At 33.8% G+C, this 27,460-nt stretch overlaps 2 protein-coding genes across 2 annotated transcripts in view; both read left to right on the top strand.

Moving 5' to 3' along the window:
* Nucleotides 1-15,286, top strand: part of LOC143078479 (uncharacterized) — a 70,686-nt gene extending 55,400 nt beyond the window's left edge. Inside the window, exons 15-16 of the mRNA XM_076253339.1 lie at nucleotides 12,041-12,340; nucleotides 15,144-15,286. Of these exons, the coding sequence (XP_076109454.1) occupies nucleotides 12,041-12,340; nucleotides 15,144-15,286 (443 nt within the window). The remainder of the gene's footprint in view (nucleotides 1-12,040; nucleotides 12,341-15,143) is intronic.
* Nucleotides 1-27,460, top strand: part of LOC143078587 (uncharacterized) — a 336,725-nt gene that overhangs the window by 84,904 nt on the left and 224,361 nt on the right. The window lies entirely within an intron of this gene.

Below are 27,460 nucleotides of genomic sequence, written 5' to 3'. Positions count from 1 at the left end.
CAAATATGAACTCATCCTGTTCAGCAGTTTGGGGGGAAAACAGTAATGAAAATATTTGTTGGACAAAGATAGATGGACAGACATCACAAGAAAGTTCACATTCTTACCGAACAGTATAATGTTTAGTTTTTCACTTTCAACTTGTATTACCTATCTTATACACATCATGCGTATGTCATCTTGAACATGTCGGACTTATCTGCCACTGGACATGATCAATCAATTCATTATACATATTTTAAAGTTGAAGTTACATTGGCTAAAACTTGTGTCCCAAATTCAGATTGTTCATTATAAATTCTATATCTAAAAAAAAAGTTACACTTTTAAAATGATTACAACATCCAAAGTAAATAATTGGCTTAAGAGATAAAGAGATAAACACTAGTTTGCATCCTTATTTAATTTATTTGAGAATACATTTAAAAAGTCCATCAATCGCTCATTCAGAATCACTTGGAATGTCTTGTAGTGTCATATCTTTTTCTTGCTGTGCCATGCTTCTGAAATTTTTGTATTAAAAAAACAATTTATTTATCTTACATTTATATATAAACCTTTTGAACATTACTTTATGATAGAAAGAATCAAGATGCCATAAGGACATACACCCCTTCCCCTTCAAAATTTGAAACAAATAACCAATAGTCTCAAAATGAGGATATTTACAAATTCTAAAAAGGCATGTATAATTCTATGTTATCCTTTAAACAATAAATATATAAACAAATCTAAATTGAAAACAACGTTCAAACCTAATATACATTTATATCCGGGCACCGAAAGCTTTATTTTTGTATAGTTTATGTGATCGAGTGGTCTAGCACGTTGGGCATAGTGCAAGGCGATTTGGTGTCACGTTATTTCAGTAACATGTGTTCGAATAATAATTATTATAATATACAATAATAAAGATATCTTTGGCCGGGTGTTACCTTTCCTCGTCAGTTTTTATCTAGCGTCGTAACACAGTATATGATATATAAGGCATGTAGATGGAGTATTTACAGATCAGATGAATTATATATTATAGCGGATCGCAAATTAATGTAGGATGCAGTGATGGTGATACAAGGTTGAAAATACATTCTGTTTATAAATCCTCTTAATAGCAGCCCAACAATGTTAGATCTGTAAATTTGCGGAAGCAATTTTTTTGTTTTTCGCTGGCCGGGATTCGAACTCATGCTACTGAAAAATAAAATTAAATTGGTCATTTAGCATGTTTAGTGATGAGGCCTCCTTTGAATCTTTCGCCGACTGGTCCGCTATCTCGTTTCCGGCTATATTAGGATGGACTGGGATCCAAGATAGGGTTTTTAGTATGCCGTGTCTAAAGAGTGTCCCCCATACTTTCTCTAATGTCTGCTATGGTGCCAATGTAATTTCGAAGATTTCCAATGTAGAGTCAAGATGCCTACAGCAGTCTGGCTATCTAAGAGTATTTTGACCTCATAAAACTGGTCCTTATGTGTTGTAATGCAGTGCTCCAGAACCAAAAGGATAGCTACAAGTTTGGCAAGTAGTATTGATCCTCTGTTAGCTACGGGACTCATTAAGCTCACACGTTGGCTATTTCCAGAATATACTACCACCCTTCCCCACATGGTTCTGGATTAACCTGACAAGAGCCATCAGTCTGTGTTGACTACTAGTAGGTCCTTTACAACCTATTTACTTTTGACAGTTTGCTCTGCAGTTTTTGTTCTTTCAACTACAAAGTAGACTCCAGTAGATTGCTTCTCTCATCAGCATAAAATCTGCACCAACTTTGTATGTGAATTCTGGTTCTAAGAGTTTTATATCCACCTTTATAGCTTTTAGTATGTCTACGGATTGTTTTATTGTCTTACCGAATGGTGACTCTTGTTGGTCATACTAAGTATCGTCCTTTGTAAGGTACTGTTGTTGATTAATTGGTTCTGATATGTTCTTGAATTGAATTTTTGCCAGCTCACGTACTAATATTTCTTCAATTCTAAGGTCGACAGTTTGAATATTGGTTTTGACTTCCATGGCCTCTCTACCTGTTGTTCCTGGTAGTCCAAGGCATTATGACGGGCCTTTTCATTGAACCGCTTCCAGTTTTGTTCATGTTGTCTGCATATTTTTTTTGCCAGACATGACATGTATACTCTATAATAGATCTTACCATGCTGTTGTAAATTTGGAGTAGTTTTGTTCTTGATATTCTTCCCATGTTCTTTATATCTCTAATTACATATATGCGTTGTTTGCTCTTTTTCGCATTAGGCTAATGTGGGTTTCAGATTTTGAGTTCTCATCCAGTATAATACCAAGTAGCTTTGGTGTACAACCGTCTCTAAATTAAAAGGATTTGACGATTTATGCGTTTTGCTCTTCATCTGTGTTTTCTTTTGAAAATCAACAAACTTAACATTTTTCCAGGTTTACATTAATTCTCCATTTTTTTAATACTGTTTTGATATCCTCTTCAGGTTTTTTTATTTCAACTTTTTTATAGATATAAGAAGATGTGGTATGAGTGCCAATGAGATAACTCTCCATCAAAGTCACAATTTATAACAGTACACCATTATAGGTCAAAGTACGGTCTTCAACACGGAGCCTTGGCTCACACCGAACATCAAGATAAAAAAGGCACAAAAATTACTAGTGTAAAACCATTCAAACGGGAAAACCTACTGTATAATCTGTATAAAAAACGAGAAACGAGAACCACGTGTTAACCACTTCAAAATACGGCAACTTCTAAACATCAGATTTCTGACTTAGGACAGGTGCAAACAATTGCAGCGGGTTTAAAAGTTTTAATTGTACCAAACCTTCATCCTTTTCTGAAACAATAGTGTAACAACACAACATAGAATGACACACTTTAAAATATCAATTGAAATGGCTTAACTCAATCAAAAGACATATTAACAAACAAGTGAACATACACTGAACGAATATATTTGATCTATGATACAATGTTGATCCAAAATCAATAATAAAAAAAGGGATGAATAATTCGCTGTGAAATGATAAACAATTTCAGAAAAACATCAATAAGCTTGAACAGAAATCCGCCATATGCAATAATATTATACACAGGCAAATGAAAACAATGTTGTTGTTAGATATACATGTACAGTTCAAATGGAGAAAGGAATAATTTTACAAAATACATAACTTTTATATTCATAGTACGAAGAAGTGAAAATTTATAGTAATACCAAACACTTATCAAAGCTGGTATGTAGACCAGATATAACCCTGAATAAGTAAACATTAAATAACAAAAAAGCATTACAAATAGTATCAACAGGTCAAATAAACAAGAAAGAACGCTTTGAGAGTACTCGCAGTTACTCACAGCTAGTTAAAAGCCAAAAACAATTAATAATGAAATATCATGCACCAGAGACTAAAATCAACTAAAACATATCCCAGTACTTTAACGTCATGGACAGTCAAAGAAGACATGACTTGTGCAATGTTAAAAATAAATGTATCGATAGGCAGTAGGATAGTTAACCGTTTGCAAATAATACAAATTTAGTTATGTTTTAATATGCTGATGACAAAATCGAAATTAGTGCCAATGTAAACTATATTCATTCTAATTACAACATTGGTAAGATAACCTTTACTAATAAGTTTGTTTAAAGATTCGATGAGTTTACATGGATCACAAAGTGATTTCTGCGCTTTTTGTACAATATGACCGTAAAATTTAGGATTCGAAATAACGTTTTTAATCTGTTGTCTACAGGTACATCCAAATTTACTAATCAAATCTGTGTATCTATGGAAGAATTTAGTTAAAGTTTTAAGTAATTTATGGTAACGAAATCCCTGACTTAATAATTTACCAGTGATGCATAGATTACGTTTTTTAAAATATATGACATCACTATACACACACGGGCATAACGAGAAGTTGGGATATATAAACACCGTATGATGGAGCCAAAGGAACATTAACAACAGGTAATGAAAAATCGTCTCTTTTGTTTTAAATTTTATGGAGTTTTTTTTAGAAATTAAAATGTCTTAATCTAGAAAAGGACAACTACTGCTGTTTAGGTTAGATTTAGTTAAAGTAAGTTCTTTTAGGTATATGTCGGTAGTATATTTAAATTAGTTAACTCTGTATTATTTAACGAAAAAAAATTATCCAGATAACGGAAGGTATTGTTGAATGTGTCAACCAAATGTAACAATGTCGTGTCTTCACTGAGTTTGGTCATAAACTGAGATTTATAGCAATACAGGAATAAATCTGCTATTAAGGGGCGCAGTTAGTGTCCATGGGAATACCTACTACTTGTCGATACACTTTATCGCCGAATTGTACATATATGTTGTCCAGGAGAAAATGTAAAACTTCAATCATATCTTCACATTTCCAGTAAGTGTACCTAGCAATCCTTTTTCGTTACAGAAAAAGGCTTTAAACGAGTTAAAGCAAATAAATTTGCAATGAAATTTATCAAAAGACAATTTCATTTAATATGACAACTTTTTCTTTATAAGATTGTGTGGAAGTGTAGTGTAGAGAATAGAAAAATCATAACTGAAATTAGAATTATCAGTAGAATTAAAAGGACCATCAAAACATGTATTTTATCTAAAAACTCTAAAGAATTTTTAACACTCCAAAAATAATTAATACCATTATTTTGATAAGCTTTATAACAAAAGTTAATAACAAGTTCTTTGATAGTAGTTAGGTAAGTAGTCAGAAGCACTGATAGATCAGTCGTAGAACACTTACTAGATGCGGAGACGAAACGTTATTTAAATGGTTTTTTTTTGTGCAATTTAGGTAACCAGTACATAGTAGAAACTTTCTAATGTTCGGAAGATGCTTTAAACTGGGTAGTGGCAGTGAAATACTTGTTTACAATTTGACTCTCTGTGGACCGTACGGACCTGAATGTAGACAAATTATAATTTCGTTTTGGAGAACTTCCGTGTAGAATATGCGTCACACCACAACTACATTATTGGCTGCTGTGTCTGCCGGAACGAACACAAACCGCTTTGCGAGTACTTGGCATCTATTTTTATATTCTAGAAATGGGAAAATTATGGACCCTATTGTTAATTTAAGAATATTTTTCAAAATGAGATATAATGTACGAATATCAATAGTATTCATAATGTTATTCAAATAGAGATTTTTTTCAGATTTTTCACCTTAACACCATTTTTACAGTAAGCAGACAGGTCGTCTTTAATGACATGACGACACTGATTCCAATCTATTATAGATGGAGGACGATATTTCATTCATCAATTTGATTCTATAATTTCCATTTCAAATTCTTTCAAAAAGTACCCAAAAAAGCTATTTTCTCCTGAATATATCAAGCTGCCATATTTCCAACTCTTACAAGCTAATACCCATGATCCTTTAAACAAAGCATTATGGGTATAATGATTGACGCCCTTCCAACAGTTTTATGCCCGTAGGAAAATTTACGCCAGATTGACCACTTTTTTCTACGCCTGTAAATGCTACAAATTTACGTGTCCTTCTCCCTTACGCCTGGATCAGGACACGCAACTACCACTTACGTCTGGTTTACGCCAGATTTCCGGGCGTAATACGTCAAGTATAATTTCGTGCTGGATATATGTCTGGCAACATGGGCCATCTAACGATATATTAACCAAGGAAATAAAAAGAGTCCGTCATTAATTTTCCATATTCATTCATTCTTTACAGCCAAAGTTATCTAAGTAAAAATTGAACATGACATAAAGTTGTGTAAATATTTTCATGGTTTTTTTTTCTTCATTAAAACAATGTTGTACCAAGTCAGGAATATGACAGTTGTTATCCATTCGTTTGATGTGTTTGAGCTTTTGATTTTGCTATTTGATTAGGAACTTACCGTTTTATATTTTCCTCGAAGTTCAGTATTTTTTGTGATTTTACTTCTTTTTTTTGTAGGGCAAATAAATGTAATAATTGAGTTTGTAATATTTTATGAACGCTTGAGTCTTCACATGTGTGTAATACTCTGCATCTGTGTTTTGAAAGCACGCGTGTAGCTTTATTGACAAAGAGTTCAGCTAAAATGGATGATTTCAGCGGTCTCAAACTTCGAAATAGTTGTGATATGTTGCTCCTAGTGTATTTCTGCTATTAATACATTGTAATATCTGCAATACAAAAACTGTACTCATGCATTTGTTTGTTTTTACAAATGCATGTTGGAATTCTGAATCTGCGTTGTGAATTAAAACACGGTGTCATTCATTTTTTCATAACATGTAAACAGCAAACATTTTTAAAATCCTCATACATGTGAGCATTTGTTGGCATGACACGGGTTATGTTCTTCTCATATATTTTATGATAGTATGATACTGAACCCCTAATGGAAGGGATTGTGCCTGATATTCATATTATGAAGACATAATCTTTCAATCAGTTGAATTGAGGTCTGGAGCCGGCATGTCAGTTAACTGCTAGTAGTCTGTTGTTATTTATGTATTATTGTCTTTTTATTTATTTTCTTTTGTTATATCTGCTGACATCGGACTCGGACTGCTCTTGAACTGAATTTTAATGTGCATATTATTATGCGTTTACTTTTCTACATTGGCTAGAGGAGGGTTGAGATCTCATAAACATGTTTAACCCCGCCGCAAATTTGCGCCTGTCCCTAGTCAGGAGCCTCTGTTAGTCTTGTATGATTTTGAGTTTTAGTTTCTTGTGTGTAATTCGGAGTTTAGTATGACGTCCATTATCACCGTACTAGTAAACATATTTTAAAGGGGCCAGATGAAGGACGCCTACAGGTGCGGGAGTTTCTCGCTACATTGAAGACCCATTGGTGGCCTTTGGCTGTTGTCTGCTTTATGGTCGGGTTGTTGTCGCTTTGACACATTCCCCATTTCCTTTCTCAATTTTATTTGTTAGATGCATTATATGCCCTTTAACAAATTTATTTGTCTTCGGTGATGCTTAAAATTAAAGCTGCGATTTCAAAAATATATAAAAGTTTCATTAGCAATAATAAAACATATGACAATAAAATCAAAATGCGTCAACAATTAACGGATTGGGGCTATCTAATCGTGACTCGAATATGCCAACGATAAAAGACTTTTTTGTAAATAAATTTCTAAGGTAACAGGTCCTATCGAACAAGTGTTTTTAAATAACCTCTTTTGTTTGGAGATCGCCACATGAAATTGTTTTCAACAACCCATAGTAGAAGGTTTGGTGAAGTTGTATTTCTCTCCCCAAAATGCAAAACTGAAAACGCCTTGGCAAATAAAAAGCTGCGTCGTGAGTGTATGATACGCTCGTCAACCTTTTAGCTCGTCTTTATGCTTTAAATGAATTAATGTTATGAACTAAAAATACTAAATACTGTGAGCTGTGCTGCTCAGATAGCCCCCCCCCCCGTTACACACACACACACACACAGTGGCGCCCATCTGCACTAATCGACGATTATTCAACGAATTAAGTTCCATATCTTCGCACTGTTTTTTACTAAACATAAACATTTTACCAAAGTTTAATGAAAATTAGTGGAAAGCATTTTTGAGTTCTCCAAATTTTAACGACGGACGGACAGGCAGACGGACGAACGGACATACAACGTTATACCATAATATCTCGTAAGACGGCCCTATAAAAACGAAATACAATGAAAAGATAAACAACAGTTTATAAAACAGCTAGAACATAGAAAATTAGGCTGAGCATAAAAACAGAGGGGAATCTTATGCTCTCTTGAAGGTTATTGTAAGGGTTCTTTAAAGCACATATAACAAGACACTCCCCAAACATGACTATTCAGATGTAAAACCCCGTTCCCAACAGAAGTGGCTGTGTGTGTATGCATCCCGCACTACAAACCCTTCACAACATGAATAGTTCTCCCAGACGGAAAAGGCTAGAGATAATTATATTTCTATTATCACCTTCAACTCTTTGGCTTCACCCGGCATTTTTCATATTGGCCCTGGTATCAGCCCTAGACAACGATATCAAGCCAGAGGGCTTGATATGGGACGAGGGCTGATACCAGGGCCTATATGGAAAAAGACATGTTATAATCTATGTATCACATATGTTCATGCTGGAGAAAAAAGAAGGCATATATCAAATTATATTCAAAAGTTTCAAGAAAAATAACATTGGAATAAAAGAAAATAAAAAAAAAGTGTATCATGGTGCATTAACAATTTGTATCACAGTGAAAAAATAAAGTCATGTAAATGATTCAACAAATATATAACAATAATCTTATTTTTCAGAGTTGTAAATGTTAATTGGAACATTTCAAATAGAAGCTTGTGGAAGAATATATGTTCTATTGTTTTGCAGACTTCATTCAGTTCAATACTGTCAACAATATCACTCTCAGGAAAATCTGCAGGTTTGGCTTTAAAACTAGTGTTTGAAGTTGGTTCTTGTGGTATTAATCCTCGGCTTCCTGAACCAATATCAGATACAATATTAGACATAGTTTGCTGTTGCTGTAATGATGCTGAACTATACTCTTTGACTGAAGCAACATTCTTATGACCTGTCAACTGTATGACTGTAGTAGCCTCCACATTGGAGTGAAGAAGTGAGGAAACTGTAGTCTTGCGAACACTATGGTTAACTTTTCTTCCTGTAAGACCACCTTTCATAGACTATATTTTGCTCAATCTCCTAGAGAATTTTTACCCAATGGCTGCATGATAAACCATGTTTGTTAAGCATTTTCACTGGCATCAGGTTGTGTTATCCGTTTTATACTTAGATAAAAGCGACTGTCTGTAGTCAGAGCATCTTCAAGGCGGCGGCGAATATATTGCTTGAAAGCATCACTGGACAGCGTGAATTACCTATTATAAGAAAATGAAAAAAAATCAAGGAGATGTATCATGATATCGTTTTACATTAAAACAATATTTACATATTTTTTTTTAATTTTAAGGTGAATTAGCTTTAGTGATATATTTTTATTCTTTTCCTTTTGTTCATGTTTGACTCCGGTGGCTAGATATATTGGGATTTTTGTGTGATTTTTTTTTTGTATCCTTTTTAAAAGTACATGTAAGTTATATATGTATGAATTCATTTTGTAGGCATACTAGTGTTGTGGTTCCTGTATTTATTATTTACTGTCAATTTTATATTAATATTTAATAAATTGAAAGAAAGTTACCTGGTGTTGCAAACATTTTAGGCGCAAATGCTCTACTGTCAATGTGTCCTGTCCTGGTTTTAGTCAGCCTTTCATTGTATTCCAAATATTGTTCACCACTCGCTGTTGTCATCATTTGTATGTCTCTAAATAACATGTCAATATGTTCCTTCCCCTCATACCAAAGTGCAAAGTATTGTTTAACCATATGGTATTAAGTAGTGCCTCAAGGTTGCCTTAAAGTAAGAATTGGGAGTTAAGATTATGATTATTAAAAAGGTTCACTAGAAGTTGTTTTCACTCATTAATGACACTATATAGGAGACTGAAGCACATTTTCCAAAAAAATATACCAGTTTACTGTCTTGAAACATGTATGACAAACTATGTTGATATTGCCTGACATGTCTTATTCTGTTAAAACTAATTTTAAGATATATTTTTGAAGCTGATATCATTATCATTTAATGTGCATGCACAGTTACAGGATAATATTGCATAAACCTACCTGTTCCTAAGAGATTCTGTTCAAATAACATATCTATTTCAGAGGATGAGAATGGATCAGCTTTCAGCTTTTTGTTTTCCAGTCCCTGTGACTTCAAGTGCTTTCTTTTCGCGGATTACACCTCTCTACTGTGGTGGAATTCCTTATCTTTAAGAATACTTATTTCATTCTTTTCCATCAAGTGCCTATTAATTGACGACTGAATTGACTTCAGACTGTCCGGCTCATACTCCTCATTTTTCAAAAACCTGACAGACAAATAAAATCTGGCTAAGTACTGATTGAGTTTAGGTACAGATATATCCTTTATTGTCCGTAACTCGTTGTTCTCCTTTAACCATTCAGTAAATAATGTTACGTCACTTTTAGTTTTTCTCTTTGTGTTATCATTTTTCATTTCTTCAATGAAATTATTGGTATCATCATTCGATGCTGTGATAAACCTCTCATCGTCTGCTTCGGTTGCCATCTTGTTTACAAATAGTATTTGATTGACAGGTTACCGGAAGTCAAACTCGGGCCGCGATATGGGTTTTCGAGGGCTGATATCGATATCAGCCCAACCTTGACTTCCGGCTATTATTGGCCATGCAAAGACGTACTTATCAGTACTAAATATGTGATAATGTTTGATACCACAGCAAATGAAATGAAATATAGCATCCGATAACTTTTAATTAATATAAGACGAACATTCTTATTGATATTAGTGTATGTTTTCAATTATTTATTTTTTTGACTCGCTTTAAATATCTGAATGAGTGGTGAACCAGTTGTACAAGGAAAGGCAAAGAAATAGTAACTCATATACTTTATTGATAGATACAAAATTGTTTGTTACGAGAGTAATATACAATTATGGCTCGTTGAAACGGTGAATATTCAAAATTGTCAACACGAGAAGGTTATTTCAATGAGGGCGCAGCCCGAAATGAAATAACTTTTAAGGGTTGACAATTTTGGATATTCATCGATTCTAAGAGGCCACAGTTGTTTTATTATACCGAAATAACAGTGGACAGGCCTTTCGAACACTTACTATATGCTTTAGACTTCAAATATATAACAAAACCAACAATCACAAGCTGACGTTTAAAAGCACATTTGTGTTATAGAATTTCTCGAATGAATAACAAAGGTAGAATATTTTTGTAAAATATTGATGGTCCTGAAAAGGACCGTTTATAAAAGACACCATCGGCTCCTGGCACTTTATTCATGTCCAATGCCTTATTTCCTCGTCTAGATCTCGATGGGCTTCCAGTGTAACATGAACGCTGCCATTTTGTTTATTTACGTCTGTGACGTCATTTTCATGGAATATAACTCAAGTATAAATCAACAAACTCAAAAGGTTATTCGCCGGTGAATAAAAGGGTTATTCACCGCTGGAGGAGATTATTAGGGTTATTCGCCCTTCATTGCAATTGAATGAAAAACAGCTGTCAATTAATCCATATCACTTGAAAACGTTTCACCCAATAGAATTGTTTAAAATATATGTAAGGTATTATAATACTAGTTTAAACCCATCATATAGTGTGTTAACCAGGCTATCTAGAACAAGTGTTGTTTTTGTTCTTTGTCTGTGTGTGTCTTATTTTCTTCGTTTGGTGTGTTTGGGCGATCTTTATAGTTTGCAATTTGATAAGGGGTTTTCCGTTTTCCCTTGGAAATCGGTACTTTTGTAATTTCATATTTTTGTAAGATGTGCCACTAGACTTTACGCAACAAACAAGTCAATCAATCATTATTTTGTCGGAGAAGTTGGATTTGATATTAGTGAGAATTCTTGTTATCTATTTATGTATCATAATCTTAATATTACTTGTTACACTTACCTGATATCCTTACATTATGGATTATCTTTCCGGTATTTGGTCACATCTCGCTCAAAACGCTTGACTGATTAAGAATTCAAAACTCTCGGCGAATCAGTCCAAACGTGAGAACCCCTTCAGTATTCTTTCCGGCGAAATCCAAACCGGTCTCGGTTCTTTATTCGTCAGAATTAACGTGTCTTTGACACAATTGTTGCGAACTAAGTTTTCGTATGCGTGCAAGGATGATGGAAGCTACCGTTTACCACACGCTCAGTGAAGATGAGGTATTTTCTACTGTCAGCAGTCCAAAGTCGTCAGTGGCAGGTGATGCTCGGGATAAAATGGCGGAGCCCAAAGCCTCGAGAAAGACCAGTTCCCGTAGGTTCAAGAAAAAGGACGAGGTCGTGGAACTGAATTAGAAATGGGAAAGCCGTTTCTCACAAATAGAAACCAGGTTTGATAATTTTTTCATCTATTTAGTTCAAACGATGGTAATATAAACAAGGATACTGTCACATCAGGTGAGCAGAGACCTTGTCAGAATCAATCTGAACAAGATAGTGGCTCTTCAGGAGCACACAGACTTGTTGAGGATTCTAACCATGAACATTTTCCAACAGATTCAGTTCATGAAAGGGAAAATGATGATGTTGTATCTTTGGCACCAGGTCATAGAGAAAGACATGACATAGGTTTACTATCAGAAGATGAGACTTCATTAAAAAGTGAAACTGAAAATCCTCAAAAATCTTCATCAAGATTCAGTAAATATGTGAAGGATAATGAAAGTGATTCAGATGAGAACAATAATGATCACTTAAAATCTTTCTTTGAGGATGATGTTAAGATTAAAAAAGTGACAAGCTCTGGAGGTCTTATTCTTGACAAAAGTCAAATTGATATTTTATCTGGTTCTTGGAAGTGTAAAAATCCAGAAAGGTTGACAGCCTATAATGATGAGTATAAACACAGTTTTCATGTTCACGAGAAAACTAGTGACATTTTAGAAGTACCTAGTCTAGATAATATGGTACCTGATTTATTAGTGAAAAAACATGGTGCTAAAGCTTATGCAGTAAATAAAGGCAACAGTAGTATACCGCTGTTCAAAACTCATAAATCCATGGACAAAAAACAAAATCGGGATAACAAACTAAAACCGAGGGAAACGCATTAAATATAAGAGGAGAACAACGACATAACACTAAAATGTAACACATATAGACAAAATCCCACGAGAATAACAAATATAACATATATATATAACATCAAAACCAAATACATGAATTTGGGATAGACAAGTACCGTGACACGTCTTATCGCAATGTGAATTTACACTCAAAAATAAGAGAAAACAAACGACACAACGTTATAATGTAATACACACAGAAACGAACTATAATATAACAATGACCATATTCCTGACTTGGTACAGGGCATTTTTAAAGGAAAAAATGGTGGGTTGAACCTGGTTTTGTGGCATGCCAAACCAGAAAAGCAATTTATACAATCCTTGTTTAAAATCCCTTGAAAAGTTGGCGTATCAAGGCCAAGTACCTGCACGCATGGGGATAATTACTACAGCATACACCTAACAAGCTTTGGGCAATTTGTTAAATACTTTGTCAGAAAATGAAGTTAATTTAGATAAATCTATCCAACTAGTAAGAGACATATTTGCAATGTATACAAAATCTTTGGACCAAGTGGCACGGGCTGGTGCATTTCACCACTAAATTCGTAGAAAAGCTACTTTAGAGGACACAGGTCTTAATGATATTAAAGAGCTTACGCATCCACTTGTGTCGTTACCTTTGAGAAAGTCAGGTGTCATTGATGACAATATGGAACAAACTCTTAAAGACAGGGTTACGAGAGTAATATACAATTATGGCTCGTTGAAACGGTGAATATTCAAAATTGTCAACACGAGAAGGTTATTTCAATGAGGGCGCAGCCCGAAATGAAATAACTTTTAAGGGTTGACAATTTTGGATATTCATCGATTCTAAGAGGCCACAGTTGTTTTATTATACCGAAATAACAGTGGACAGGCCTTTCGAACACTTACTATATGCTTTAGACTTCAAATATATAACAAAACCAACAATCACAAGCTGACGTTTAAAAGCACATTTGTGTTATAGAATTTCTCGAATGAATAACAAAGGTAGAATATTTTTGTAAAATATTGATGGTCCTGAAAAGGACCGTTTATAAAAGACACCATCGGCTCCTGGCACTTTATTCATGTCCAATGCCTTATTTCCTCGTCTAGATCTCGATGGGCTTCCAGTGTAACATGAACGCTGCCATTTTGTTTATTTACGTCTGTGACGTCATTTTCATGGAATATAACTCAAGTACAAATCAACAAACTCAAAAGGTTATTCGCCGGTGAATAAAAGGGTTATTCACCGCTGGAGGAGATTATTAGGGTTATTCGCCCTTCATTGCAATTGAATGAAAAACAGCTGTCAATTAATCCATATCACTTGAAAACGTTTCACCCAATAGAATTGTTTAAAATATATGTAAGGTATTATAATACTAGTTTAAACCCATCATATAGTGTGTTAACCAGGCTATCTAGAACAAGTGTTGTTTTTGTTCTTTGTCTGTGTGTGTCTTATTTTCTTCGTTTGGTGTGTTTGGGCGATCTTTATAGTTTGCAATTTGATAAGGGGTTTTCCGTTTTCCCTTGGAAATCGGTACTTTTGTAATTTCATATTTTTGTAAGATGTGCCACTAGACTTTACGCAACAAACAAGTCAATCAATCATTATTTTGTCGGAGAAGTTGGATTTGATATTAGTGAGAATTCTTGTTATCTATTTATGTATCATAATCTTAATATTACTTGTTACACTTACCTGATATCCTTACATTATGGATTATCTTTCCGGTATTTGGTCACATCTCGCTCAAAACGCTTGACTGATTAAGAATTCAAAACTCTTTTTTATTTTTATTATTTTATCTGGTTCTTGGAAGTGTAAAAATCCAGAAAGGTTGACAGCCTATAATGATGAGTATAAACACAGTTTTCATGTTCACGAGAAAACTAGTGACATTTTAGAAGTACCTAGTCTAGATAATATGGTACCTGATTTATTAGTGAAAAAACATGGTGCTAAAGCTTATGCAGTAAGCCAGAAAAGCAATTTATACAATCCTTGTTTAAAATCCCTTGAAAAGTTGGCGTATCAAGGCCAAGTACCTGCACGCATGGGGATACAGCATACACCTAACAAGCTTTGGGCAATTTGTTAAATACTTTGTCAGAAAATGAAGTTAATTTAGATAAATCTATCCAACTAGTAAGAGACATATTTGCAATGTATACAAAATCTTTGGACCAAGTGGCACGGGCTGGTGCATTTCACCACTAAATTCGTAGAAAAGCTATTTTAGAGGACACAGGTCTTAATGATATTAAAGAGCTTACGCATCCACTTGTGTCGTTACCTTTGAGAAAGTCAGGTGTCATTGATGACAATATGGAACAAACTCTTAAAGACAGGGTTGACAAAAATAAACAATTAAAAGAGTTACTGCCTGAACTACATGTGAATAAAAAATTTTCAGTGAAAAGGAAAGTTACAGGCAATCAATTTTCTGATGATTAGTCTAAGAAACCAAAATTTGACAATGCACAAGGTTCTAAATTCACAGGTGCAAAATCTGGTACACAGCGTACAGTGCAAAGAACTAGTACAGTAACAAGACCAGATAAAGACGACACGAGTTCTGGTACAACGAACAATTTTCGTCGCTTTAACAACCCATTTCATGCTAAAGGACAACAAAAGAAATGACTATCAGAACAAGTTAAGCAACTTTCATGTGAAAATGTTGCTTCCAGAGATACCTGTAGGGGGTCGTTTAAGCCTATTTCTAAAGGAATGGACAAAAATAACAAACGATCAGTGGGTTTAATTATAAAAGCAGGCTACAAACTGGAATTTCAACAGTTTCCTCCAAAAACAGGAGTAAAAACAACTTCTGTTCCTGCAAAAGATTTAGAAATTTTACATTTAGAAGTAAAAGAACTTATGGGAAAAAGGGCTGTAGGATATGTTCCGCAAGCGGACATTCTAAACGGTTTCTACAGCACATTTTTCCTAGTTCCGAAAAAAAACAGGAGACATGAGACCCGTTATAAATTTAAAGCCCCTCAACAGGTATCTCCGAAAACAACACTTAAAAATGGACTCTCTATCAACAGTCTTGAATGTAGTAAAACAAGGGGATTGGGTAATATCTCTCGATCTAAAGGACGCATATATGCATATCCCTGTATTTCAAAAACACAGACAGTATCTGAGGTTTTGTTGTAAAAAACAGCACTTGCTTACAATTTTCAGCTCTACCGTTAGGTCCAACATCAGCTCCTCGAGTTTTTACCAAAGTAGTATCGGTAGTAGCTACACTTTTACGAGCACAAGGCATCAGACTGGTAGTATACCTGGACGACTGGTTTCTAGTAAATCAATCATCTCTCATGTTAGTCCAGAATCGAGAGAAAGTGTTGAATCTTGGTAAAGTTGGGTTTTATAATAAATCTAAAAAAAAACTCTTTAACTCCAACACAGAAATAACATATATATAGGTGCATTATTCCATCTGGATTTAGGAATAGTAATGCCAACACAAGAAAGAGTGTTGAAATTACAAAAAAACAGTCAAAGAAATGAAATTGAAAAACATGCAACAGCCAGAGATTTTTTATATCTACTCGGAATTATGACTTCTTGCATAGAGATAATTCCCTATGCAAGACTTCATATGAGACCAATTCAAATTCATTTGCTGAGTCATTGGCGCCCCACTTCTATAAATCTGGAACTGAATGTTCCAATTACACAATATCTAAAATCTTGGTTGGTGGTCAGATACAGCCAACATTACAAAGGGCATATCTTTACAACACTGGGAAACTCATGTGACCATAACAACAGATGCTTCTACATCGAACGGTTGTAGAAGGGACTTGGTCAGATATACAGAAAACTCAACATATCAAGTGTCTGGAGTTAGAAGCTGTACTATACAATACAACATTTTCTTCCTCAGTTGAAAGGGAAAAATGTACTTCTGCGATGCGATAACTCGACTGTTGTACAATACATAAACAAACAGGGGGGACCTTATCAATTCAGCTTTAACAAAAAACTTGGGATTTGTTGAAACTCCTAATAGAACACAAAATTCAGATAAAAGCAGCACATATAGCAGGAAAAGGGAATGTGTTAGCAGATCTTCTATCACGGACAAAAATAAGACACACAGAGTGGTCTCTTCAGGAGACTGTAGCTCAACAAATTTTTGTCAGGTTAGGCAGACCAATGACAGATTTGTTAGCGTCAGCGGAAAATCACTAAGTGAAAATATTTTGTTCATGGTTTCCACACCCAAAGCATATGCAATAGATGCTCTGTCCATACCATGGGACAATGTAATCGGGTATGCATTTCCTCCGATCTGTCTAGTACCGAAAGTGCTTCAACACATGAATCGATACAATTGCCAGATAATTCTAGTAGCTCCTCATTTGCCAAGGAGACACTCGTACCCAGAACTGCTAAAAATGATATCAGATTATCCCATGAAAATACCATTTCAAAAAAGTTTACTACATCAGCCAAGAACAAAAATATACCATCCAAGCCCAGAAATATCCAGTCTGATTGCATGGCCTCTATCAACAGAATTTTCAAAAAGAGAGGCTTTTCTAAAGAAACTAGACAACTCATGTCAGCTTCTTGGAGAACAGGAACTCAAAAAGACTATTTTAGTAAGTTCAAAAAATTCCGTGGCTGGTGTAGTGAAAGGGAAATTGATCCCTATTCTGCCTCTTTAACATAAACTGCAGATTTTCTTACAAGTCTGTATACCAGTGGTCTCCAGTATAGTACAATAAGGGGATACAGATCTATGTTATCAAGTGTTTTACCACCAGTCGAAATAATACCAGTAGGTCAAACCCATACATTATTGGCTTATTGACGGGTGTTTTCAATGCAAGGCCTCCAAGGGTCAAACTACTTCCTAAATGGAATTTAGATAAAATACTTGAGATGTTAAAGAAAAAGCCTTTTGAACCAATGAAAAAGGCTGAACTCAAGTTTATCACATGGAAAACTGTATTTTTAATTGCTATCACTTCTTTCAGGCGTTGTAGTGATTTACTGGCCTTACGTTTGGGAGATGGAAATATTTCTGTACATAGCAGAGGAGTTAATTTTATTAGAGAAGGATTGTCAAAACAAGACCGTCCTGGACATTTTGGTGCTAAGATTTTTGTACCTGCCTTTCATGCAGAAAAGCTTCTTGACCCTAAAAGGGCATTAACTTACTATTTAAAGAGCATTGACAATTTTCGTGGTGAGAACAGACAAGATAGTAAATTGTTTTTCGCAATTAGCAATCCACACAAGCCAAATTCAAGTCAAACAATTTCATCATGGATTGTGAGTACCATTCAGATGGCATATAACGACAAAAAGAAATCCGTTAAAGCTCATTCGACAAGAGCTATTGGTCCTTCTTGGGCTCTTTATAAAGGTGCATCAATGAAGAACATCATGGAAGCTGCTGATTGGAGCAGGGAATCCACATTCACCAAATTTTACTTACGTCACATAGACCCTCATATTTTATCGAAGTAAAAAAAAAAAGAAGAAAAATACATAAAATTAAAAAAAAAGAAACAAAATGTGTACAGTTTTTAACTTTTAATACAGTTTGTACAGTGTTGGAACTATTCATATCCGACGAGATGCGATGCAAGTTTTTAAACCTTTGTGTGTGAGATGAAAAAGACATCTAATTAATGTGTTTACAGTCTAACATTTTAGACTTTGTATATAGTGTAATATAGTGTACGTTATTTAAACAAAAGAATTACAGTCCACCGCTTGAGTTGGTACTGCTTTGGAATCTAATGATATCCATAATGTAAGGATATCAGGTAAGTAATATTAAAATTGTACAATTTTGTTCACAAATTGGAATTTTGTGAACGTAGTTACACTTACCTGATATACTACCCACCTCCTCCCAATTAGTAATTCTTTTGGCAATCTGTTTGGATTTCGCCGGAGAATACTGAAGGGGTTCTCACGCTTGGACTGATTCACCGAGAGGTTTGAATTCTTGATCAGTCAAGCGTTTTGAGCGAGATGTGACCAAATACCGGAAAGATAATCCATAATGTAAGGATATCAGGTAAGTGTAACTACGTTCACAAAATTCCATTTTGTGAACACAATTGTAAAATTTTGTCGACCACCCTTATTAGCCGAAACCTAACTAGACGTTTCATTTCCTGAAGCACAATTTAATTTGAGAGAATGTTAGAATTGAAAACATTGACGGTTGAGCTTATTATTTCAGATCAGAATTGTCGAGTAACGGTAGAAATAATTTTAATGCAAAACAATTGAATCATTATGAGTAGAATTCTGAACTGATAATATAAATCGATAATAATGAGAAAGGACATGTGCATTAAAGACTGACGATTTGACAAAGAGTTCAAGATCAACAATTAACATATGAAGTAAAACATGATAACTTGTCACTTATTGAAGACAAAACTATGATATTTAATAGTTATCCCATAAGGACGCGGTGTGTCAATGTAGATCATCCCGATGGCCGGAGGCCAGAGGGTGATCTTACACTGACACACCAAGTCCGAATGGGATAACTATTTTACATCCCAGCTGTTTTAGATTAGACGAAAAAAACATTTACGATTCATAAAATCTAGTTTGGAACGCCACACAACCATTATTATATACTTTATATATTACTATATGATGTATACCCTTTATGACCCCCTAACACGATGAGTAGATATCAAACAATGTCAACTCGCTCCACTGGCCAATCGACCCCCACTATATCGCCACTTTATGAAAAAAAATCTGACAAAACTCCCTAAACCTGACTTGACTACGAATTTTGCCATTAAACGGCATCTTTACCATCAAGCCTATATGTTTTGTTTATCAGAAAGTAATGTCACTAATGGAAATGAAGAATTGTCGACTTTCGCAAATAATTGATTAGTAACTTATGATTTGCTACCAGAAAAAGCTTGTGATGATTGTGTTGATGATTTGATAAATTCACTTGACAATCACCAGTCCTTTACCTTTCGCTTGATTTCTAAATTGCAAATATATATTATGCATAGTTTGATATTTACACCTATTCTTATGATCTATTTTGTTTCAAATGTACTTTTTTCCAATATCCTTTTGACCAGATCCGAGTTGATTGTGTTACATACTACATAGTCCGAATAATATGTCCTTTACATACGATATTTCCTGTCAAGTTATCTAACATTCATCTAGCTGTGCCCCGTGGTTGTTTAAATTTTTGTATTGTTTTTTTTTTTAACGTTTCAGTGTGCCGGCTAAACTTTGACAGTGCAAGCTTGCTTTCTTTGCCAGATTTTATTATGATTACTTTATGGCCTTTTTCTTCGATGCACAGTAGTTGAGTGATCGCACATTTAAAAATCGTTTCGCTCAAGCCAGTGCTAGAGGCTGTCTTAAACTTGCAGTGAGTTTGAGATGAAGAACGGCAATCAAATCGCTTTTTGTTTTTTTGCTGTGCACATACTGATTGAGTGTCATGGATAGATACTCGTTATCATTTCTTTTCTATTATACATTCCTAAAATCAGTCTAACTCAGTAGATGCAAGCATTGGCAAGGAAACCATGTTTGTTAAACAATGTCAAGTTCCAGTATTCAATAAAGGCAACAGTAGTATACCGCTAATCAATAGTCAAAAGTAATAAATCTATTGAGATAGAATAAACTAAAACCGAGGGAAACAGAAACCAAATTAGATTCACACTCAGATACACATTCAGTTTGTGATAACGACACCTTTTCCGAAAGTGGGAAAAATAACACTACAGATACTCTAATTGTCCTTATAGGCGCGTCCAATTGTACAAGACTCGGCGAAACCGATGAAAATTTATTGAATGCTTCAAAATCAGGTGCAAATTTTGAAAATTGTACACAAATTTTAGACATTGCTGTTCAGAAAACAGATAGTTTCAAAGTGGATAAGGTTGCTATTTGTCTCGGTACAAATGATATAAATAAACATAAGGATGACAGTGACCAAATAAATTTACTTGTGACAAAAGCAGTGGCTCAAGTGAAATCCGCCTATCCAGAGTCGCATGTTGGTCTTTGTAGCATCATACCACGTAAAGGTAACAGTGCGCAAATAAACAGATTAAACCTATCGGCAACAAGTGTTAACAAGTTTATTAGAAAATTGTGCGCTCGCGAAGACAATATGTTGATTTAGAGAAATTTTTCTATAAAATGGAACAATCCTCGGATCTATGTTTGACAAAGCCGACAACAGCGGTGTGCATATAAACACTGAAGGTGCACAAAATATAAACAGAAATCTTGACGATTTCTTTCATTCTCCGAAACCGTGCGTGCAGGAACTACACCCACCAATGGACCCAAAACGTAAGAGAAGCGACGGAACAACGACACCTACCTCCGCGGATAGAATGAGCAAGCGGCCCAATACTGAACCTAAAAAAGCTTAACTCAAAAATATGTCAAATCAAACTGTATTATTTTAATAAGAAATCAAAAACCTACAACTGAAAAAAAATGCATGCCTGAGTTTTTAAATTTTGTATATATGTCCAATACTTTCAAACATCATATTTGTATATTGTTTCTATTGATTGTAGACTGTAGTTTTTAATTTCATATATCATTTGTATAAAAATAACTGTTTCAGGAAATGTGAGCAGTATAAAGTCAAATTATTTAATATTTATGATAGATTGTTATGTTTAACCAAATACGGTTATGTAAACGCATTATATGTGATATTTTATGTACATGTATATAGTGTACATGTATGTGTTAAAGTCTACGTAACGGTAATTACTCTTTATGAAGTTAAAAGTCTATTGTTTGGAAACAAAATTAAAGATCATCACGTGTCATTAAACGTTACATCAGAAGTAAACAAAATTACCTTTTCAAATTTCTACAATGAGTATAAAAATAGCATCAATAAACGTAAATGGATTAAGAAGTGTTAATAAACGTACATTAGTTTTTAATTGGATTGTTTCACAAAACATAGATCTTGTCTGTTTACAAGAAACACATTGTACACAGGACCAAACTTGGCTTTGGAGCAAAGAATGGAAATAATACGGGGGTGGTGAAAGTTTCTGGAATTGTGGTACAAACGAATCAAGAGGTGTGGGAATTTTATTAAATATATATTTTACGCTTAGCTTTGATGTCTCAATGATAGATGATAAAGGTAGAATGCAAATTGGTCAATTTAAAACTAACACTGCGGTTTACCATATATTTAATTTGTACCACCCAAATAAGGGTTCTGAATGGAAACATTTTTTTGAAAACCTGAAAAACTTTCAAAATGAATTGTATTCAGATGATGGCACAGATCATTATAATATTTTTTTAGGAGATTTTAATTGTGCGATAGATAGAAAACTAGATTGGTCCCCTTCACACCAAAAGGATGATACAGGCTTAAACGAGTTGAAAATTCTTCTATTGAATTTTGATTTAGATGATATATGGCGATCTAAATTTCCAACAAATAGACGGTATAGTTTTCAAAGAGGCAATTCAAAATCACGAATAGATGATATTTTTTGTACGAAATCCCTTAGCTACAAAATTTTCAACACACGTATAATCACATTTCCATTTAGTGATCATGACATAGTTACTTCAAAAATAAAATTCGATGATATTGAAAGAGGACCGGGAATGTGGATCATGAATCTAAATACAGTTAAGACTGATGAATTTTCACATGCATTTAAAACGTTTTGGGAAAATTGGGTTAAAAGCAAAAACCGGTTCAATAGCATTCAAGAGTGGTGGGATGTTACAAAATCAAAAATTAAATTTTTGACTTGGAAGTTAGTCAAAAACTAAACCGTTTATCAAAACAAAATAATGTCATTGCTTTAGAAAAACAGCTTGAAAAATTAAAACTTCAATTAAACGAATCAAATAAATCATGTGACAAAATTTTAGAATTAGAAAACAAAATTAAGGAATATTATGCTAAAAAACAATTATTAGATCACGAACTAAATTGGCCGAAGACGGGGAGAAGTCGACTGAATACTTTTTTAATTTAGAAAAGAAAAATGGGCAGAACAAACTATGGCAACGTGTAAAAACAGAAAACGGTGTTAAATGAACAAGTAAAATTTTATACTAAACTTTTTGCCACGGAAGGGTGGGACAAAACAGCGGGCGAAATACTTTGTCAGTTTATGGTAGACAAGGTAAGTAAGGAAGATCAAGAAATGATAGATAGAGATATAAATATCTCTGAAGTAGAAAAGGTACTAAAATTACTTAAACAAAACAAATCACCTGGCGAAGATGGTATAATATCAGAATTTTATGTTTTATACCGGGATATAATAAAAGACGATTTCTTTAGGTTACTAAAAGAAAAATTTAATGATACTACATTGAGTAACTCTCAACATTTTTATTTCATAGTTAATGTCACCTGTTACATTAAATAATAATATGTTTGTATATATGTGCTTGCATTGAAATAAATTATCCTTTATTATCTAATCATTTGTATACCATATTTAAAAACAAACGTCAAATTTTGACATGTAAATCGGAACCATTTTGTATATTGTCGCCATTTTGAAAATATATTCTATGCACCCATGAACAATTGATACAATGTAGGCCTTTGTTTATATCAAATGATCAGTTTCGCGGATTTGGTAACTTTCTATCACACAACGATGGTGTTTACATACGAATACTGTCAAACTTAGACATTTTGACTCGCCATTTTGATGATTTCTGTATTATAAGGTCTAAAAAAAATAATAGTTGACATATCTTTATTGTGTTTCATTAAGTTTGTGACATCTTCTGAACTCATTAAAATTTGAAAACTTCGTCAAATGTATGATGTTATACTTATGTCGGCCATCTTGAATTTGGTGGCCATATTGAAATTTTTTCGAGGCTCCATATCTGAATTTTATCTATACCCCTAATCTTTCACTATGTCAAGTTTTTTACCACAAAGGGATCAATTATTCTGATATCCGCTGGACTAATGCAGACCGTGTATATTTACGCCAAACATTTTTCATTTTAAGCTGAACAAATAGATTTTGAAAATACCCTACAAATTTTAAAATTAATTGGTTTGATAAATGTAACAAACATCTGTTGAAGTCACTTCTGAAAAATCATTTTCGTTATGAGAATTGAAATTTGTAATTTTCATGACATTACATTATTTAATTTCACGAGGATAATATTAAAAGTAATGATAAGTTTGTCTTAAAAAGATTTCATCTTATCAACAGTTTGAATTTATTAAAACATTTGAATTTGATTGTTTTAGAAAAGAAACAAATTTCAATCTCCTTCTTAAGGACAAAATATTGAAATTGCTAAACTTAAGTATTTTTCAATTTGCCATAAAATATTGAAAAATGAAAAATGTTAAAACGTGGAGCATTTTTCAATTTGCCTTTAAAAATTGAAAAATGAAAAATGTTAAAACGTGGAGCATTTTTCAATTTGCCTTTAAAAATTGAAAAATGAAAAATGCTCCAATGTGGAGCATTTTTCAATTTGCCTTCAAAAATCAAAAAATGAAAAATGCTCCAACGTGGAGCATTTTTCAATTTGCCTTTGCTTTGAAATATTGAAAAATGAAAAATGTTGAATTTTCATCTTTAATATTTTTTCTTCTAAAAAATGAAAATGTTTTTTTTTTTGTGTTGAGGATTTTTCAATTTGTTTAATCAAAGTTTTGTTTTTATGCCTTAAATATAATACACATATGTGTATGTGTGTACCCGTGTATACACATTTTTTACCTTACCCCGAAAAGATAGGAGAACAACAACGCACCAGCAAAATTTTGTGATGTGGCGCAGGATTATTATGCAAAAAATTATTGTTATTTCCCTTGCTTAAAACCCTTAACTTTATATTTCCCTATTTTGTTATTCACATTCAGGTTAACTACATATTCTCGTTATATCTGTTAAATCAAATGGATATTGGTTTGTTTAATTCATTGATAGAGATATTTATTTTTACTCCAAAGTTTAGTATTTGCACCGTTGCAAAACATTTGTAAACTTCTTTAAAAAGTTAATATACATTTAAGATAACATCTGAGCAATACGGATACGCATAGATCAAGGCATATGTAACCGTGCTCGTAACGACACGGTTCGGTTGGTTATTGCCATTAAAGGATTTAGCATAGCGGAAAGCAATTACAATATGCCCTATAAAACCCTCAACGACAGAATAGCTTCACCAAAGTTGAGAGCTATTCATCAATAAATAGTAAATGAAAAATATTGTAAAATAAGATTTCGTACTTTCATGCAATTGCTACGGATTTGGTGATACCCTCGTTGACAACCTAGAAAATATGTAACTAGAACAAGCTGTGGTTTACATCTCCGAATCTCAATCAGAATTACTAATGCTAAATGTTGGTCCCGCGAGGTTGATGTTGAATTTTACAGCGATTTTTCTGTTTTTAACTGAAATACATTATTTTGGGAAAACTAATCAGGAATGAAGCAGACATTTGAGTCAGTGCTCGGTGGAATTAGATACGACTGTCTTTAGGAGACAAGTTTTAAAAATGTAGGTGTATAATTGTTCCTGTGGTCTTTTATTTTTATAGTATGATTTATTTGGTACATTTTGTGTCACTGTATAGTCAAAATATGTTTAATGTTGTCAAGACTGATATTGCTGATTACTTAAAGTTTGTTCATTTTGAGACAGATTTTCTTTTATTTGGAATGAATGTGCGGTGGCATTTTAGCTAACAATTAACTTCAAATGTGAAGCTAGTTTACATCATTTCTCTAGATATAAGAAGATGTGGTATGAGTGCCAATGAGACAGTTTGTCTTCTTAGTCACAATTTTTAAAATAAAAACCATTATAGGTCAAAGTACGGTCTTCAACACAAAGTCATGGTTCACATAAAACAATAAGCTATAAATTGTTCCCAAAATGACTAGTGTAAAACGATTCAAGCGGGAAAAACAACGATATAATCTATATACAGAACGAGAAACACTTATGAATCACATCAACTAACGACAACAAGGAACATTATAGAAGATAAAGAAAAAAAAACTGTTAAACAGACATGTCAGTAACTTCTAGTAGTCTGTTGTTATTTGTGTGTTATTATCATTTTGTTTATTTTCTTTTGTTACCTCTTCTGACATCGGACTCGGACTTCTTTTGAACAGAATTTTACTGGGTGTATGGTTATGCGTTTACTTTTCTACATTGGTCAGAGGCATCAGGGGAGGGTTGAAATCTCATAAACATGTTTTACCCCACTTATTTTGCGCCTGTTCCAAGTCAGGAGCCTCTGGCCTCTGTTAGTCTGGTATTATTTTTAAATTAGGTTTTTAGTTTTTAATTTGTTTAGTATTTTAGTATGGCGTCCATTATCACTGAACTAGTACATGTATATATACATATTTGTTTAGGGGCAAGCTGAAGGACGCCTCTGGGTGCGGCAGTTTCTCGCTGCAATAAAGACCTATTGGTGACCTTCTGCTGTTGTCTGTTCTATATATATGGTCGGGTTATTATCTCTTTGACACATTCCCCATTTTCATTCATTATTTCTCAATTGGATTGTCTATTTAAAAAAATAGAAGATACAAAATTATTATGTCTGAAGCTGTCAGGGAGAATCATAAAACCCTTGACATAAAATTATCCATATTTTGAGTCAGAGATGGGAGATCTTCCTATGATGCCCGCCCCCTAAAAAAAAGTAAACAACACTAAAATATTATTCTAACATTACAGATGGGATTTCATTTCATTCACGTGAATGAGGTTGGAGTGACTCGGTGTGCGCCTTTTCCTAAATTAATCTTTTTTGTTTGTTCTCCAGATCCCACCTTTGGTGTCCCCTTGATTTCATTACCTACATTTTAATAATCCTATATCCGACCATCCCTTTTTGTAACCTCAATAGCACCCCCTCTCTATATCCCACTTCTGGGGCTACTTGCCAAATACATTTTGATCAAGATGGATTGTATGCTCAAAATTATCAGCCTGATATGGATCAGTATAAAAGTTTCGTGATCCCTGTAAAAAAACAAAACAGTTGTGACTTTCTGTTTACATAACGAATATAAAAGGGGAGTGGACGAGCTACAAAAAATATCATAGTATCAACAAAGAGGCAATTTCGATAAATGTTTAAATTATTTAAAATTTCTCAAATTACGAAAAGAGTGCACACGCTGAAATGTCTCGCCTTCTTTACTAATCATTGATATTATGTTGATCCAAAATCCTGGACTTAAAAACATGAAATCCTAAGTCCTGAATGAAAAAATAAATCCCGGGTCTCAAAAGAGTTAATCCCGAAATCACAAGCTTAAAACCACCCGATCCTGACGTCCTGAAAAAGGTCCTGCCCACCCTCTATGTTGATAGTCCTAAATATAAAGCTTTACTACAACGATCACATAAACTTAACATGGTCAAAGAAAATTAGGACAAGGTCATATAAACAAAACAAGAAATACATGTACACCTTACAATAAATCACTAAGTATAAATGACCCATGCTAAAAGTTTCTAAGAAACAGACTTAACCAAGAAAACTAAACACATGAACCACGAAACTAAAGTCAAGGATCTGAACCATGGCAGGCAGAAGTGTACAACTTACAATTCCATACAGCAAGTAAAGTTAACCTATTTCTTATAGGAAAATCAGAACAAAACTAAAAAACTGAATACTGTGCAATGAACAGTGAAAATGAGGTCAGGCCAAATAAAACCTGCCAGACTGACATGCACATCATTAAATATTTCCATACACCAAACAAAGATTACATATTGCATATAGTGTTAGAA

The sequence above is a fragment of the Mytilus galloprovincialis genome, chromosome 6, assembly GCF_965363235.1.
Source record: "Mytilus galloprovincialis chromosome 6, xbMytGall1.hap1.1, whole genome shotgun sequence".
In the NCBI taxonomy this organism is placed as follows: domain Eukaryota; kingdom Metazoa; phylum Mollusca; class Bivalvia; order Mytilida; family Mytilidae; genus Mytilus; species Mytilus galloprovincialis.
This window is presented reverse-complemented; position numbering and strand designations above follow the sequence as displayed.